Source organism: Phoenix dactylifera, chromosome 4 (assembly GCF_009389715.1).
Source record: "Phoenix dactylifera cultivar Barhee BC4 chromosome 4, palm_55x_up_171113_PBpolish2nd_filt_p, whole genome shotgun sequence".
NCBI classification, from domain to species: domain Eukaryota; kingdom Viridiplantae; phylum Streptophyta; class Magnoliopsida; order Arecales; family Arecaceae; genus Phoenix; species Phoenix dactylifera.
This window is the reverse complement of record NC_052395.1, coordinates 11,213,225-11,229,048: the sequence shown is the minus strand read 5'-3', so window position 1 is coordinate 11,229,048 and position 15,824 is coordinate 11,213,225. Positions and strand designations below refer to the sequence as shown.

Sequence of the window (15,824 nt, the reverse complement as noted above, 5' to 3'; positions counted from 1 at the left end):
ACTTTGCTCAACCTTATGCTAGTTGGTGTATATTTCTAGTGCCATGTAAATGTTATGATAAATCTTTTTTTTTCTCCAGTCAACTTCAATCAAAAAACGAAAGACGCAACTTAAAAAGAATACAATAGGAGTAGCAAGACAAAAATTCTTAGAGGATTCTCTCCAATACTCGATTAATACAACATTTTTCTGTAACCAACTATAGATATCCAACTTCCAATAAGGAACTTCACCTCTACCGAAATCCTATCATCTGAACATGACCTCGAATTGGTCCACCCCATCATTTATTCTCCAGATCCTTGCCGATTTCCTTAATGATAGAATTAAAATCATGCACGATAATTCTCTTACTTTAATCTAGCACAATCTAATCATCATACGATCACCATGATAAGTCTCACTAGTATCAAGGTATTTAACTGCAGCATATTACTATAGCAAGCAAGCAGGTCTTTTTACCTCTCCTGTAATTGAGATAATGAGAATTTTTTTCTAAGATATATTTAAAATAAATCATAGTTCTCTCTGGCATTGGATCTGTGAATGGAGGATATACTTAAATTGGTCAGGATTTGAACCAACCTGTATAAGAACCACAGAGGCCTAGCCCCGGCCCTGAGCCACTTGCACCCCAAGACAATGGAACCGACGTACACTTCTTTGTACTTCTTAATACTCAACTCATACAATCCACATATAATTGAAATATGATGATTTATGAGTGCATTTATAAGCTTAGGAGAAGATAGGAAAATAATAAGATATATTCCTATTTGATATTTTAACGAAACGGCGGGGTTATAACCCAGTAGTTGCACCCCACTTCTGTCGTCGAAAGGTTTTTTGGATCATATCATGGGAGGTAACCGTCCGAGTGTTTGCATGGGCAATTATTTTAATATTTCTATGAAATGACTGATGGTACTTCCTTAACTTTTTTTCAAGAGATATTATGTATTGTTTTACCTTCATCCCCTCCAAACCTATCTTATAAACAACGATACAGTATATGAATGATAATATTCACCAAGTGGTACTTGCATGTTATGGATGAGATTAGTCCCTCCTGCCCATACGTTAAAACTATCAATATATAAGAACTAACCGATATATGTTACTTGGTTCTTATCAAATTGCAGAGGAAAAAAAAGAGAACTTCCTTAGCTTGCAAGTGAGACCATATATCACAAATGGATCATATATTTATTTCAACCATGGACAACGCTACGAGGGTGAAGAAGCAAATCATCTTCGATGGTGGTGTAAGTAATGGGAGTAGCAGAGAAAAAGTTGGCTTTGTGATTAGAGGCTCTGACTCGTGCTTTATTACAGTGGGATGGGAGTCGGATCTATGACACCTCTGTTTCAGGAGCTGAGCTAAGAGCGGTCTAGGCAGGAGCCAACTATAAAAGCTTATGCCTGTGGACGGACTTTATTCTACCGGAGAACGACTCAGCCACTATAATTAATTGGATCTGTGGGCAATCCACGGCCGTGGATAGACCTCTTGCTTTTGGACATCTGCCGATTAGATTGCACTTTTTATTGCGGTCACTCTGATAAGATGCTGTGGTTGGATGGTGCGGCCTTGCCATCTCCTCTTTGGGATATTTTACATTCTGACTCTTGAGGATGTATTTGTACTAGATTTGTGTGAGTCATCCAGCTTAGCCAAAAAAAAAAAAAAAGATAATCCAGTTTATAATTTTTTTTTCAATGAATTGTTGTGGTTGGCTTCTTGCCCATGCAAGGAAGCTTGGTCATTATGCTCCCACATAGGGCAAATGCTCCTGGCCAAGCAGGGAACCAATAGAAAGGTGTCGCCGACACTTGCATGTCACGAGATCCCAACAATTCTCACCCATTCTTCTGAATCGTTGCAAGCATTATCGTGCATGGAGGTAGGCCCCCACAACTTTCTTCATTCATGCTTTGTTGAAGAAGATAATGAGGATAGAACGCCCCCCTTAATCTCAATTCATTGTGGAAGAGGAGATGGACTGTTTCCTACAAACTTGTAATCATATTCTTATGGCATCATATGTTTGCATACGTTCTCTGAAGAATCTCACCGCAGCGCTTGAACTTCATACATCCATAACACAATAAACTTCCATAGTTCCATCCATGAATCAACGATACAATTTAGGATTGTTTGGCTAACTGCATGCTTCTTCTGTTTTTTTTACCTTTTTCTAATTTTTTTGAGAAAGAAATTGGATTCTAAATCCTGAAATAAACTTTAAATTGACCTAATTAAGCTTATATATATATGTAAGAGGAGGTTGAAAGTCAGGTTCCCAGGACAGAGAACATATAGTCACATCAAGAGGGTGATAGGTTATTTTTGACAGGCAAGCTGGGAATATACTGTAACAATTTAGGACTACCTTCATATTTTAATAAAAGATAGGTGGCATCTGGCCTCTCTTTCAATCAAAAAAAAAAAAAAAAAAAGAATTTTATCCTTACTAGCCGAAATTAAGATGTTATTTGAATTTTTTAGTTTTGTATAAATATCTAAAATCTACTTAATGCCTAGCCTACATAGAAATAAATATAAATTCTTATGGATCCTCGTACACACCGCAAGTTTGTATTAGGTATTACCTACTTTTTTTTTTCTTTTTCATTGAAGAAATAGGACCACAAGAAATTCCGCCAAAATCAATCCAATCCCTAATGACTTTGCTATTTATTTATAAATAAATTAGTCATCCCTTTAATCTTTGACTACATTCATCTATTTAAAATAATATGGCTATCCATTTAAATATAATATAAAAAGTTATTTTCTGGGTTACAACGATAACTACCTTTTTTTCTCTTTAATTTTAGTCAGCATCTTCCTCTCTCTACTATTTCTTCTGCCCAAGCCATAAGACCCATAAAAGGTTTCTCCAAAGGGATAAGAGATGAATTGCTTAATTGGCTGGCTTTAATGGATCAGGTAAGATAAATATGGAAGGAGAAAGAAGAGAAATGATTACTACGTATATGTGCCCAATAATTTTATGTTAATTAATATAAAATTATTCTTTTGAGTGAATTTTGATTTTTTATACGATCTTTCACATCAATGCATGTATTAAACACTAGTAAAAAAAATAATTGTACAAGAAATTCCTCTGTCGTCATGACAGAGAGAAATAACGCAAGTACAAGTACACTATATTGTAAGGAGTCCCAAGACTTGCAAATGCATTGGAGAAAGGTGGCGATATAAATCATTAAGGGTGCATGCAAAGAAAACGTAGTGTGGTCCATACGACCCACTCGCCCTCATTTCCGGAGAAAAGACCACGAGTGCTTGTTTTGTGACCTGTAATCTTGACTCCTTTCCTCGCCCTTGGACTTGGGATGCCTAAGAATCTATTCACAAAGTTTGACTACTAGTGCTACTACATCACTACAAAATTAACAAAAAATCTTTTGCGTCAGATGTAAGAGATCGAGGTCTATTGTCTATACCCCAGATTTTTTTTTTTTTAACATAGACCACTGCAAACATGGCTATAATCCCTTTGCAGGAGCTCTATTTTACAGCATGTCCAATGCTGGGATTGTAGCATATTACCTTTTGTTGTTTAACCTAACTGCATGACCCTTTTGTGCTATTTTCTCTTTGCTTTATAAATATAAATAGGCCCAAAATATATTGAGAATCACATGCGAGGTTTAGTCTATATAGAAAAATAATACAAGTGGAAAGGATTTGTATAGATGCGTGGGTTCAAAATTTAATAGTTTTGGATCAAATTTAATAGTTTTGATAGGCGGGTGGATATGGAGGGAGTTAGAAACAATCCAAGATGTGGTACCAAGGGCGACAATTCGAGACGAGCTGTGTCACGCCCCCGCCTCTGCGAGGCACGTGAGGCACCTAGTGCCCACGTGGGGGCCACATGAGGGGGGAACACGGGGCTCCCCTGTCAGATATTGTTTGGTTTTGGGCCTTCACGCAAGCGTCCTTCACTCCTCCCCGGTTTTGTTTTCCACCCAAAAAGCGTCTGCAGGATTAGGAGACACCCGCCTCATATGCCCAGGCTACGGAACGAGTCTTTCCGATGTGGGACTATTGGGCCTCACAAGCTGCATGATGAATATGGCTCATAGAAACGAGAGATTTGGTTGGCATGATGCACTGCTAAAGTAGTGCACCTAGTGTAGGGTGTAATTTCTCCCATGCAACCAACCACCGGCTTTAATAGAAGCCTGATGTTCTAATTAGGGAATAGAGTCATGCAATTAAACTTTTCTCCTTTTGAATTTGGAATGATGAACAAAAGCTATGGAAGTTCTGAGAGAGTTTTTGAGCATCAAATAATCAATAGCATGAAAGGATATTATTCCTAGTTTGTAGAATTCTTGTTCTATCAAAATTTTGATGAATTGACTTCATGACTTGAATAGATTCACAATTTGTTACTTTCATAGAAGATTAGCCTGTACATGCTGAGGATGGACATTGTGGGTTTTCCTCTCCACTGCAGGACTTGTATTGCCGTTTTAGGGTGGATTTTATGCCCCTCCTCCTCCTCCTCCTCCTCTGGGTTTTTTTTTTTATTTTACCCCTCTTCTCTTTTGGGGGATTGCGAGAGTGGATTCCATGCTTTTGCCCCATCACAAAGGGTTGTGAGATAGTGGGTGACAGTGGGTCACATGCCTTCGAGCAGGACCCTTTCTTGTGATCCAGAGAGAGGGAGTACGGATGGAGGATGCCTTGCCTTGTCAGTAGGAAATTACTACCAAAATCAAAGACAGATACCTTTTGAAACACCTTGTTTTCTTCCCCCATGTTCTTTCCTGCCCTACCTCCACACCTGTCTTTTCCCTCCTTTCTTTGTTACTTTTATTTCCGTATTCACTCTTCCCCTTCAACCAACCAAGTAGCTTTTTCATGGGCTTTGAGTTTTATAAGCGGATGCTGCATTGAACCCCTAAAGCCATCACCAAAACTTCAAACAGAAGTTACAGAACACCTGAATCACCACAACAACTTCACCAAAAGAAAGTTTGAGCTCGGATGATGTAAGGCATCCATAAAAGCTGAGACCTTTGAATTCATGGTCCATTTCGTAGTTCAAATCAACTAGCTGCAGATTGGCTACTTAAATGTTCTCTCTCATTATCTTATAACCAGGTTGGCATGCTTTAAAGCTTTTGAGCTTTTGTAGTACTGGTGTGTGTGCTGAGCTTTCTTCGGACACCTGAACGGATACATATTCTTGGCTTCTTAAGAATAGAGGCAACAACGTATAAATACTTCACGCCCGCGCAAAGCCACAAACCATCTACAGAATTCTGTGAACTTGGTTTCGAACTCATAATACTACTTCACATCTTTAGCAATATAGGAAAAGAGTTGGTGTGAGTTGGAAAAAACCACTACATCAAAGACACTTTATTCCTCTCCCAGGTTCCTCCCCCAAGCTGACTCATGAGGTGGTATTTTCTTTCATACACCATTTGTTTGGATTCAAAGCCCAAGATTAAGTCTATCCAGAGAATGGAGAGTGATCAACAAGTGGGCAGCACTCGAAACATTACCAATGAAATCATTTAAATAGATCAATGAAAACCTTGGTGATCTGACCATGGCCAGAATGGAGATTGTTCTTCCATGCTGCACAACAAGTTGCTGAAGCTTCCATCGGGGATGCCTTGCTCGATCTTGGGGCATTGGAGCTCTGCTCTGGAAGAGCTTTGGAGGATCTGGTCCATCTCCGCTGGCCTAATTGATGGGAAGAAGGGTATGCTTTGGTGAGGATTTAGGGGACTCTCGGTGGCCGATGTTCTCGAAATATCCAAGTTGATCTCCGAGCTGTTCTCGCTTCTATTGCTGCAAGACCCTTCAGTCTCCTTATTGAGGTTGATGAGTTCTGATGTTTCTCTGCCCTTGAGAGCCAAGATCTGCCAATTTTAAATGGAAGTTCAGTTCAAATGCAAGAGATATATATTTTTGAATGAGCTAATCAATAAGGTGATGAATTGTGTGAGAACTACTTGAACTGAAACATAACCTTGATGGCCAACAATATAGAAATTAAAATAGATAGAGAGAAAAAAAAATTGCATGATGTGCGACTTTTATTAAGTACCAATTTAGAGACCAAAAGATGTTTCTTTTATTATTATATATGTAAAGAGGAAACGAAGAAAATATCCAAAAAAAAGGTGTGATCCCACCATTCATCCCATTTCTCAAAACCATTATATGCCCAATCATTAAAAGAATACATTAACAAATCTATGAGGCACCTTTCTCAAAAGACTCGAAGCCATCTAACAATCCTAGCAATCTGAAACAGATCCATAATTCTCAAAGACTCAAATCAAAAGGATTTGACAGGTGCATGCAATAGATACTATTAAAGCAGAAAACTACTTGCAGCCCACAAATTTAACAACCAAATACTTGTTTCGAGCTAGCAATGCGCTACAGCAAGGAGAAGAACGTAAGAACCATGTATGCCGGAGAGATGTGGGATGCCTCAAAATACCTCGGCTTGTAATTTCTTGTTCTGGGCTTGGAGAGCATCATTCTCCGACTTGATGGCCTCAAACTGCCTCTTGAGCACATCATAGTCTTTCTCCAGTTGCTTGGTCTTCCACCTGGCCCTCCTGTTCTGGAACCATATGGCCACCTGCCTTGGCCGCAGCCCAAGGGCTCTGGCCAACTGGATTTTCCTCTCGGGCTCCAGCTTGTTCCCCAGCTCAAAGTTCTTCTCCAAAGTCCTCACCTGTTCCGTGTTGAGCCTCCTCTTCTTCTCCCCTGCCTGCGAGCACTCATCAGATAAGTCATCATCAGCATTCATCTCCTCGCAGGCCTCAATCCCGGAAAAGGACATGGATATCTTCCCCAGCATCGGGGCCACACCTGCACCACCAAAACCAGAAGAACACCAATTGAGTCGGAGCCAATTTAAGAGCTTAGAATGGCTGTCATGGTTGCTCCTTGTCACCTCTGAGGTCCTGGAGGTTGGTGCATGGGGTGGTAGGGAGGATGGGGTTGAGAGAGGTTGGGAGTGGGTGCTCCTCTCCATGGGGGGTTTGCATCTGAAGCATGAAGTTAGGAGGAAAGAAGGAGGAAGCCATCCCATTGCAGGCCATGTTCTTCAGAGACGCATGGGGTCAGCAGCCCAAGGACGTAATGAAAGAGAAAGGAGGGGGTCTTATGACAAGGATGGGAGGGGGGTGGAGGTGGAAAGAGATTTGAGAGTGAGTGAAGATGGAAATATATCATAGGATATTCTTCAATAAGAGAGAACAAAAAATATGCCTCCTACTGAAAGAAACAAAGGGCCCAACTGACACGGGATGAAGAAAATGAAGTAAATGGTATATAAGGAGTTCTACTCTTACATCTTTCGTTGAGGAAACTAAGAGTTTTACTTTATCTTCTCATCGTTGAGTAGTAGGAAAAAGAAACGTCGGTCTGCTTTCTTTTGTTTTGTCATTTAGTCTACATGAGTAAAAGGCAGTCATTCTGATTAGGCTTAATTGATATAATCAAGTCTTATATATGCATCCATATAAATACACTATCTCTACTCTCAATCATCATTTATACGTGCAGAATCATGTTACTTCACAGTACCATGGCATATAAATGTTGTGTCTACCATGGACACACATACTTATTTGAGAAGCTGATAGCAACCATAGTTGATAAAATTTCAGTTTATTAATAACTAAATTTTCAAGCAGACAACTCCATGCGTGGAGCATAATGACATTATATTCCATAAACATTGCAGATCATACAACGCCATCCGACGACATCGGGATCCAAAGCCCGGTTGTTGTCGGAGCAATCCCCGGCCGATTTTATCATAGTTTCAAATGATACCATCATTATACACTGACCAAGAGGTTTATTCTCCTTGGGAAGCATAACTTAAGATAGATGGTTATTATTAATCAATGCTTGAATGCAGTAATAGCGAACTATGTTAGTTAATTTGCTATACAGGTTAAACTCTAGTTCTTCGAAGATAAGAGCTAGGGGTACTTAAAGATACTCCCATTAGTTTTCTCTTCCATGCAACGGGATGGGCAGATGGGGACTTCATTTTTTTTTAGAATTCCTAAAACAAATCCTCGCACCTCAAATGTTTATTGCCAGAGCTTGGACATTTCCATTTCCATTTGGCTATATTTTATATATGCTCAAGAGTGAGCGCTGGGTTGTCATATAAAAGTAGAAGCCCCCGTATCTTATATATGGATATTCATAAGATATTCATAGATTGGTGTGACCATGGGAAGACAAAATTGGGCAAGGAGATTCTTTACCAGCGATAGGTGGGATTTTTTCCTTGATATTAGAGACAGAAGGAATATGGTAAAGGAAAACCAGAAAAGGGCTGGCTCTAGATAAATAAATATATACAGTAGTTAAGGTGATATCCACTGTGTTGATATATATTATATATATAAAGAGGGAGAAGATATATATTATATATATATATATAAAGAATGGAAAAAAATGTATAAGATATAAGCCAAGCGATAGCTATGGGTTGCTGTGATCCACCATTGCTACGGAGAGAAGTGTGACAGAGACACCATTGCTAGAGAGAGAGAAAGAGAGAGGTGTAAGAGAGAGAGAGAGAGAGAGAGAGAGAGAGAGAGAGAGAGCGAGGGGTGGCAGGAATCTAGGATGGGTCCTCCGGGGTGCAGGGTTTTGCTACCTAACCGACATACAGCTATCATGCATCTGGCTTTCTCCCTTTCTCACCCAATAGGAGGCAAGGATTGGAAAAATCCTCACGCGACACCACACCTAACCTCAAAGTGGAGTTGGATTCTCTTTTTCTTTATTCTTTTTTTTTTTTTTTTTTTTCCTTTTTACGAGCGAGCACCGAGCGCCCTGCTGGCCTTCCACCTCCTACCTGCCACCTCCAGATAGCTTCTCTCTCTTATCTTTCTAATTCATTTCTTTTTCCTCAACGGCTCGAGGTTTTTTCTTTTTTTTTTTTTTTGATACAGCATGTGAAGACCAATGCATATGTATGTTTAGTCCCATATTTATTATTCACTATATAGATTTTGGATACTTATACAGATCAAAAAACTAAAATAATATCTTTTGGCTAGACATTTTGGATGAAGTTCTGGATTGTTACAAATGATATCAGAGCGGACCCAACCTATAAGCTATGTGGACTAGAAGACACTACAACACGGTTTTATTGGAGCTGACCGTAAACCGATCATGGTGTTTGTGATTAGATTTGAATAGATTTGAACCCTTAGGCTAACGAAGACGTTAGGACTTAAACGGAAGGAGAGTATGTGAAGATTCGTGCGGACGTGTGTTTAGTCCCACATCAATTATTCGCAAGTATTTGAGCCGTCACCTCCATACTTATTGAAATGGATAGAGCAGAGATTGAGCATGCCACCCCTTCAGCTTGAAGGTAAATGGACTATTCTCCCCTAATTCTATCAAGAGAAAAAAAAAATTCGCTAGACTCCATCGAAATAAAAGTCCCTAGTTTAACTTCTTTAATTAGTAATTTTATTTATCTAAAACCTTTTTTAATTTGATCCAAGATTCTATAATCAAAAAAATGTATGGATTGAAAATATATATTTAGATATATTATTTTTTAAATAAAAATATTTTAAAATAAATTTTTATCCTCGCACATGCATCACACTTGCAAAATACTAGTCTCAAACTTCTTTATTTCTTCTTTCTCTTAATGATGAGAGGTTATCGGCCCGCCCCTTAGCATATACATGCACCTTCACCTCTACCTAGTTGAAACCTGAACTCCTAAGCAGATCGAATCGAATATTTGTCGACCAGGGTTCGACGGGGGCTCAAAAGGAAGGTCATGCCCCTTGGGCATCAAACCCTAACCCTTTAACTTAAATGGCAAGACATGGTACCATCTAAACTAATGTTTGATGGTAGGTAACTCCCAAGCAACTTCATGAATTAATTTTTGTTTTCGTCAAACTATTTTAGTCATTCGAAAAGTGTTAAACATGGAATGAATTACCCTCATTATTTTGCATATTTGAACCTACATTTACATGCTTGGCATTCAGGACTAATGCCTCACTTCAACTGTCTTCATTTTTTTTTCCTAGAGCAAGTGTGGGAGCATCAACAATTTAAAGTTTTTATGGGCCAAACACTTTGGAAGCACCTCACAATGATAGAACATACATCAACTTGACCATAGTTAGGACATCAATCATCATCACCCTGTTCCCATAGGAGCCAAGTGGGCGGTAGCACAATGTTCCATTGAAACAAAATATGAAAGAAGCCAAGGAGGACAAGCTTTCACCGGTTGTCACAATTTCGTGGTATGAGCGACGACCAAACTTTGTAACGTGGGGCCTAACCCAAAAAAAGGCACATTTTTTTTTATGTAAACAAAGAAGATGATCCAAGAGAATCTTTAAAGTAGATATAGATCATTTTGGCCACTAGGAGAATGATAGGATGAGGTCCAGAAATAAGATCTATCATGTTGGAAAATTGAATTATGCGCTAAACTTTTAAAAGCTCTTACTTACTTGTATAGCTTCCAATTGAGATTTTTGTTTTGAAATCAGATAATTTTTTGAGCTTGATGACGCGGTACATATCAAGAGCGCGGTACAATGAACATTTATTTGGGTCCTAAAATGGGCAACTCAAAGCAATTTTTTTTTTTATGAAATATTTTGAACAAGCATATCTTTCAATTTAAATAGAATTAAGTGAAGTGGCTGAAGATAAAGTCAATATAGGAGTGATCTACCTTATATAAGATTTTTGTTTTTCATGATTGTTTGCCCTAGCTAGTTATAGCTATTTCAAAAAGGCTGTATCTTTTTCTAACTGGAAGAGAATTTTGATTCTAATGGTGCAAGGGTAGAAGAACTGAATTGGAAAGCTTAACGCGGAAAATTCAAATACAGTTCGGAAGATGACATCCAAAGGCAATTTGCCACGCAAATTGCGGTAATGTGAGCCTTCTAACTGCTCCTTGTCCTTTGAAAGCATTAATTGACCCTAGGGACTAGTGTAAATAGTCCTCAAATTCACTCTCTCATAGATCTCGGAGTCCATGAACTTCACCTTTTAAGTGGTCCACCATTTTCCTAGTTACATCGTACCCTGGATAGCGAACCCAGCATTGCACACCATGTCTGCATGTGATAGCAAGCTCTTGAAAGAGATTGATGAAGCAAAACACTCTTGGGTTATCTTCCCCAGTCTTTGAATGTTGATAAGCTTACAGAGATTTTTCTACCTTTCGGATGTATTCAGGGAAGCAGCAGTGATGAAGGATAAAACCACAGGTCTAAGCAAAGGATATGGTTTTGTTAAGTATTTTGATCCTATCTTTCCTGTTGAGGTAGTGGCACGTATGCATGGGTATAATATTGAGTAGAAGAAGCTTGCTGTTTGGTAAGCTGGAGCCCTCCATTATATTGTCAATACAAACATGAGGTCAAGCTAATTAAGCAGCCTCCAGGCGTAAACCCTTCTACACCACTTACTAGTATAAATTAAGGCATGTAACTCAGTTTTATTATTTATCTATGAAAAAGAATAGAAAATTTTTTTGAGTTAAGCGGATTAAAGAAATTTCTTCCTTTTTCTTGGTTGGATCAGAAATTAAGAAAGCTAAATTTGAAAAATGAAGAATCTAAAGTGATGCATATATAAGTAGAAGAAGAAGAAAGCATACGACCACTTGTATCGTTTTTTACATTATCATCGATTTGATTTGAACTCCTTAAAAACAGTCATTAATATGTATTTATTATTTTTGTTGCGTGCGTCCTCTCCTCCTTCTTATGCTACTTCTGTCTTTGATTAGATCTATGACTTGAGCAGTCTAATTGAAATCTTGATCTATTTAAAATGATAAAAATTGCTACCGCCTTCTTTCACCTCCTAAAGAGGCCTATTCATCTTTCACCTGCTAAAGAGACATCCACATCTTGTAGTTGTATGAACTTTCAAGCAGCAATGTAATTTGGTTAAATTTCTTTCCATTTTGACCTATCAACTATGAAAATTCTTGACTTTTATTGTGGTCCTTTAATATATTTTATTGACGCTTGAAGCATTCTATAATTGTAAGGTATAGGAAACACTCTTGATAAGGAAATGATAGTTTTCTTATCTCTCCATTATTTCTTTCATATGCATAATTGAATGCCAAAGGCTTATCATGAACTCATTGATATATAGATCTACATCATAGGATCCAATTTGAATCCAAGGTGATAGATCTACAACATTGGATTTGATTTGAGTCTAATGCCCTTTCTTCTCCTCATTTCCTTTTTCTCCATCATTTTGGAATTTAATAATACTTAGCCCCATGCAGCCACTTCTCTTCACAACAGTGATATTCTTGTCAAAAAGAAAAAAAAAAACTGTTTGAAATTTTGTGGTAACATAAAGTCATTTCTTTAATATACTATATGAGCATGTAAGCTATATATTATCAGTAATACAGAAATTCACCAAGAATCTTTCTGAGACAGAGAAATAACTTTTTGCAAGTCCTTGGCCTATTTTTAATTCTCAGGGTACATTCATCCTTGGATTGGAAGCCAATCATTTATAGAATTTCCCTCATACCAAATATGAGAAATCATTTTTTGCCAGCCATTAATGTCTAACGCCAAACTGAGTCAATTCATTGCGATCCTAAGTTTCTGTAACTTGCACTCAAGCATTACTTGTCTCTTCTCATCCTTTTCATTTCTTCTTGCAGCATCCCTTCTATGTTAATGGAAGTGCTTGACCTGTTCAGTCTAGGCTTGACCACAGTCAAATCCAGTCATAAAAAGATATTTGAAGAAATTTTTCTCAAAAAAAATCCAGAAAATTTAGAAATCAATGGAAACAATTACTGTCAAGATATCGTGAAATTATATTTGATGAATTCATATATATTTCTTCTCTGAACAATAAAAAAACACCCCTAATTCATGTCTATGAAGAAATGTACTCGATGGAACTTCAAATTTTTCTTCTATACTCTCATTGTCTTAGATTTTTACACGTATTTTGGTGAATAATTGAAAGCTTCAAAACTTTCCAAACCTCCAAATATATCTTCATGATTTAATTTTACAGCAGATTTATCACCACTACATACAGAGAGTAGAGGACAATGGATCTAAGATTTGTTCTACAACCAATGGTCTTCGACAAGATAAGGCCGAATCAATTGCTGCAATGCTGGCTCTTGATAATGCAGGACTCTGATTCGTTCGGTGTCTGATGGCCAATGGTGGTCAAATGGGTGTCCAAATTTGATTGGAGCACGAAGGTTAGGTTGTCGTTAGAACGGTCGACTCATGTGTCAGTTAATCAGACATGAATTGCTACCAGTGTGGTCAGCTTGAGTTGATGCAAACATAAGAAATGCAATGCATGGCAAACTATGAGATTCATAGATGATTGCCTCCACATGGGTCTGTCAACAACTTGTACTATATTTCGAACATGCATTCTAAAGAACAATGTCCTTCTCATCCAGCTCCAATGGAAACATTTTGTTTCCATATTGTGCAGGCTGCCTGTGACATATTGATCCCTAACTTGGATTGCAAAACTTTAGACTCATCATCTTTTCGATTGGTGCTAATAGCCAAGCACTTTGTGACATCTTTTAGCATAATAATTTCAAAAAAAAATCTCCCCTTACATTAGAATATTGTAAAGAACAAATTGGAGCGCTCCGTTCGGTTGCCTGCTTGAATGCAGATTGCTCGAAGAAGATATCTTATCGATCTTGTGGTCGGTTTCATTATTCCCTTCTTCCTTCTTATATCTACATAGCATGTGGAAGTAGCCATGTCCCACAATTTTCCTAATCGCAGGATGGTGGCCCTGGCTCTAGTTGGCATTATACAAGCCATCACATGGCTTTGTTAATTAGTTGGAGATCTCAAGCAATTTTCCATTGGAAAGTAGTGGATCTATGAGGTTGTAGGCTTGTGGCAAATAAATAAGTGGCCGAACCTTCTCCTCTCACATACCAACTTCATGTGGATTCCATCAGCCTAAACAAGGTTTGGCTACATTTTAGATATGGCTTCTCTTTCATATACAGGGCCATACATAATAAGTTCTCTTGTGTTGGTTGGTACCAATCGATCTCACTGCTTCGGTACTGTGATAGGCTAAGTTGAGAGGAACTACTGATCAGAAGGAAAGTTGTATTAGTGCTCTCTCCTATTTCATAGAAATGGGTTGAACATACGTAGCAAGGCTCATGTGGGTGATATAATTGGCTTGGGCGTTTGGTGACTCGAGTTGATTGGAGCAAACCTTGGCCAGCATGAAATTTTGATCAATAGAGAATTGAATTCTTTGCATATAACTCCTATTATAAATTAACCGCATCAAGAGAGTTTTTTTGGATTTTTTTTGCATATCACCCTATCTATTATAGACTAATCGAGAAAATTCACCCTATCTATTATAGACTAATCGAGAAAATTCTTTCTTTCGCGTATTTATAGAATGGAATTTTTATCTGCGAAATCTTGTATTAGGATCCCAAATTATTTTCTTATATTTATGGTAGCAAGGAGCTTGCATTCAATGATAGGTGGCATTGAGAAACATGAATGGCCCGCAAGCTAGAGGTTGCAAAGAGGAAAGCAAGAGGAAAATGGAACAAAAAAAAACTTAATAAATATTGTGTTATATTAGATGTGAAGTTAACTTGGGCCCCACAAGAAATTTCTAGTATAGGAGAAATATACATTTGCACATAATTTAATTGGCTTATAAAGATTGTGTATGCTTTATTTTTTGTTAAAAATTTGAATAAAGATCTTACTTCGAACATGTGTCATTATGCTTGTTAGCTCAAACCTTGCACCAAGATCTCTAAAAGATTCTATTTTAAATAATAAAATTATACTTTTCTTATTTATACATCGAACCTATTTTTGGTCATGCTTTTAGAAGAGGGATGCATACCGACCGACCAACCGACCAAATTTAACTAATCAGAGATACCATTGTTCATGTAGAACTTTGGTAGAATCATGCATTTTGCTATCAACAACTTTGCTAGGATTACACATGCGAATCTTTTCATTTTGGTAAAAATATGAGGAAAGGCAAGCCTCAAAGGAAAGAAAGAATAAAAGAAAAGTCCTAAGAAGATAACTAAATAGAAAAAATAAGTGGTGCACAAATCTACATCTTGGTTGCCTTCTCTAAATGTATGTGGCTTTAAAAATGTTGAAAACAAAAAGAGAAAAGAAAATTATATTTCTGACCATCAATTATAATATACAAGAGCAATCTTTATATAGTATTAGGAAGTTGGCGAAGTTTGGTAAAACCGACTAAGTTTGGCACAATCAATCACAAATCAATCAAGGTAAAATTTGATAAGGCCATTTAAATTTGACACAATCAATCTTTATGAAGGTTGACCATGTTTGGCATAATCAATCACAAATCAATCAATGGTTCTACAATGATTCTAACAAAAAGAAGCATAGAGAATTATCTCGATTTACTGGGTATCCTTAGGAAGAGAGATAATTAGGTTTAGATCTTCAGCTGAAACTCTGGTAATCCAATGCACCAGTGCCATGGAGTCTCCCTCCGTCCAGATTTGAGTGGCTCCCATCCGGTGCAGAGCCCTTGGTGCTCCAAGTCCGGCAGCTGGCACGGTATTGTTAGGATTCTTGCCTTGCTGCCGTATAAGACTTGTTCCCAATTGGACTCGGCTTTGCCCAACCTTGAAGGCCACCTGGTTCCCAGTTTGAACAGAGCAAAGGCCCTTGGCATTGGATCCGGGCCCACTCGAAAGAGC

General features: G+C 38.0%; 1 protein-coding gene across 1 annotated transcript; it reads right to left on the bottom strand.

Moving 5' to 3' along the window:
* Positions 1 to 5,305: 5,305 nt before the first annotated feature.
* Positions 5,306 to 7,213, bottom strand: LOC120103999 (homeobox-leucine zipper protein HOX21-like). Its single transcript, XM_039125536.1, has 3 exons — positions 6,969 to 7,213; positions 6,507 to 6,883; positions 5,306 to 5,916 (listed from the first exon to the last, which is right to left on the bottom strand). The coding sequence occupies exons 1-3, from the start codon at positions 7,114 to 7,116 to the stop codon at positions 5,575 to 5,577; spliced, it is 867 nt and encodes a 288-aa protein (XP_038981464.1). The 5' UTR covers positions 7,117 to 7,213; the 3' UTR covers positions 5,306 to 5,574.
* Between the last annotated feature and the right edge of the window lie 8,611 nt (positions 7,214 to 15,824).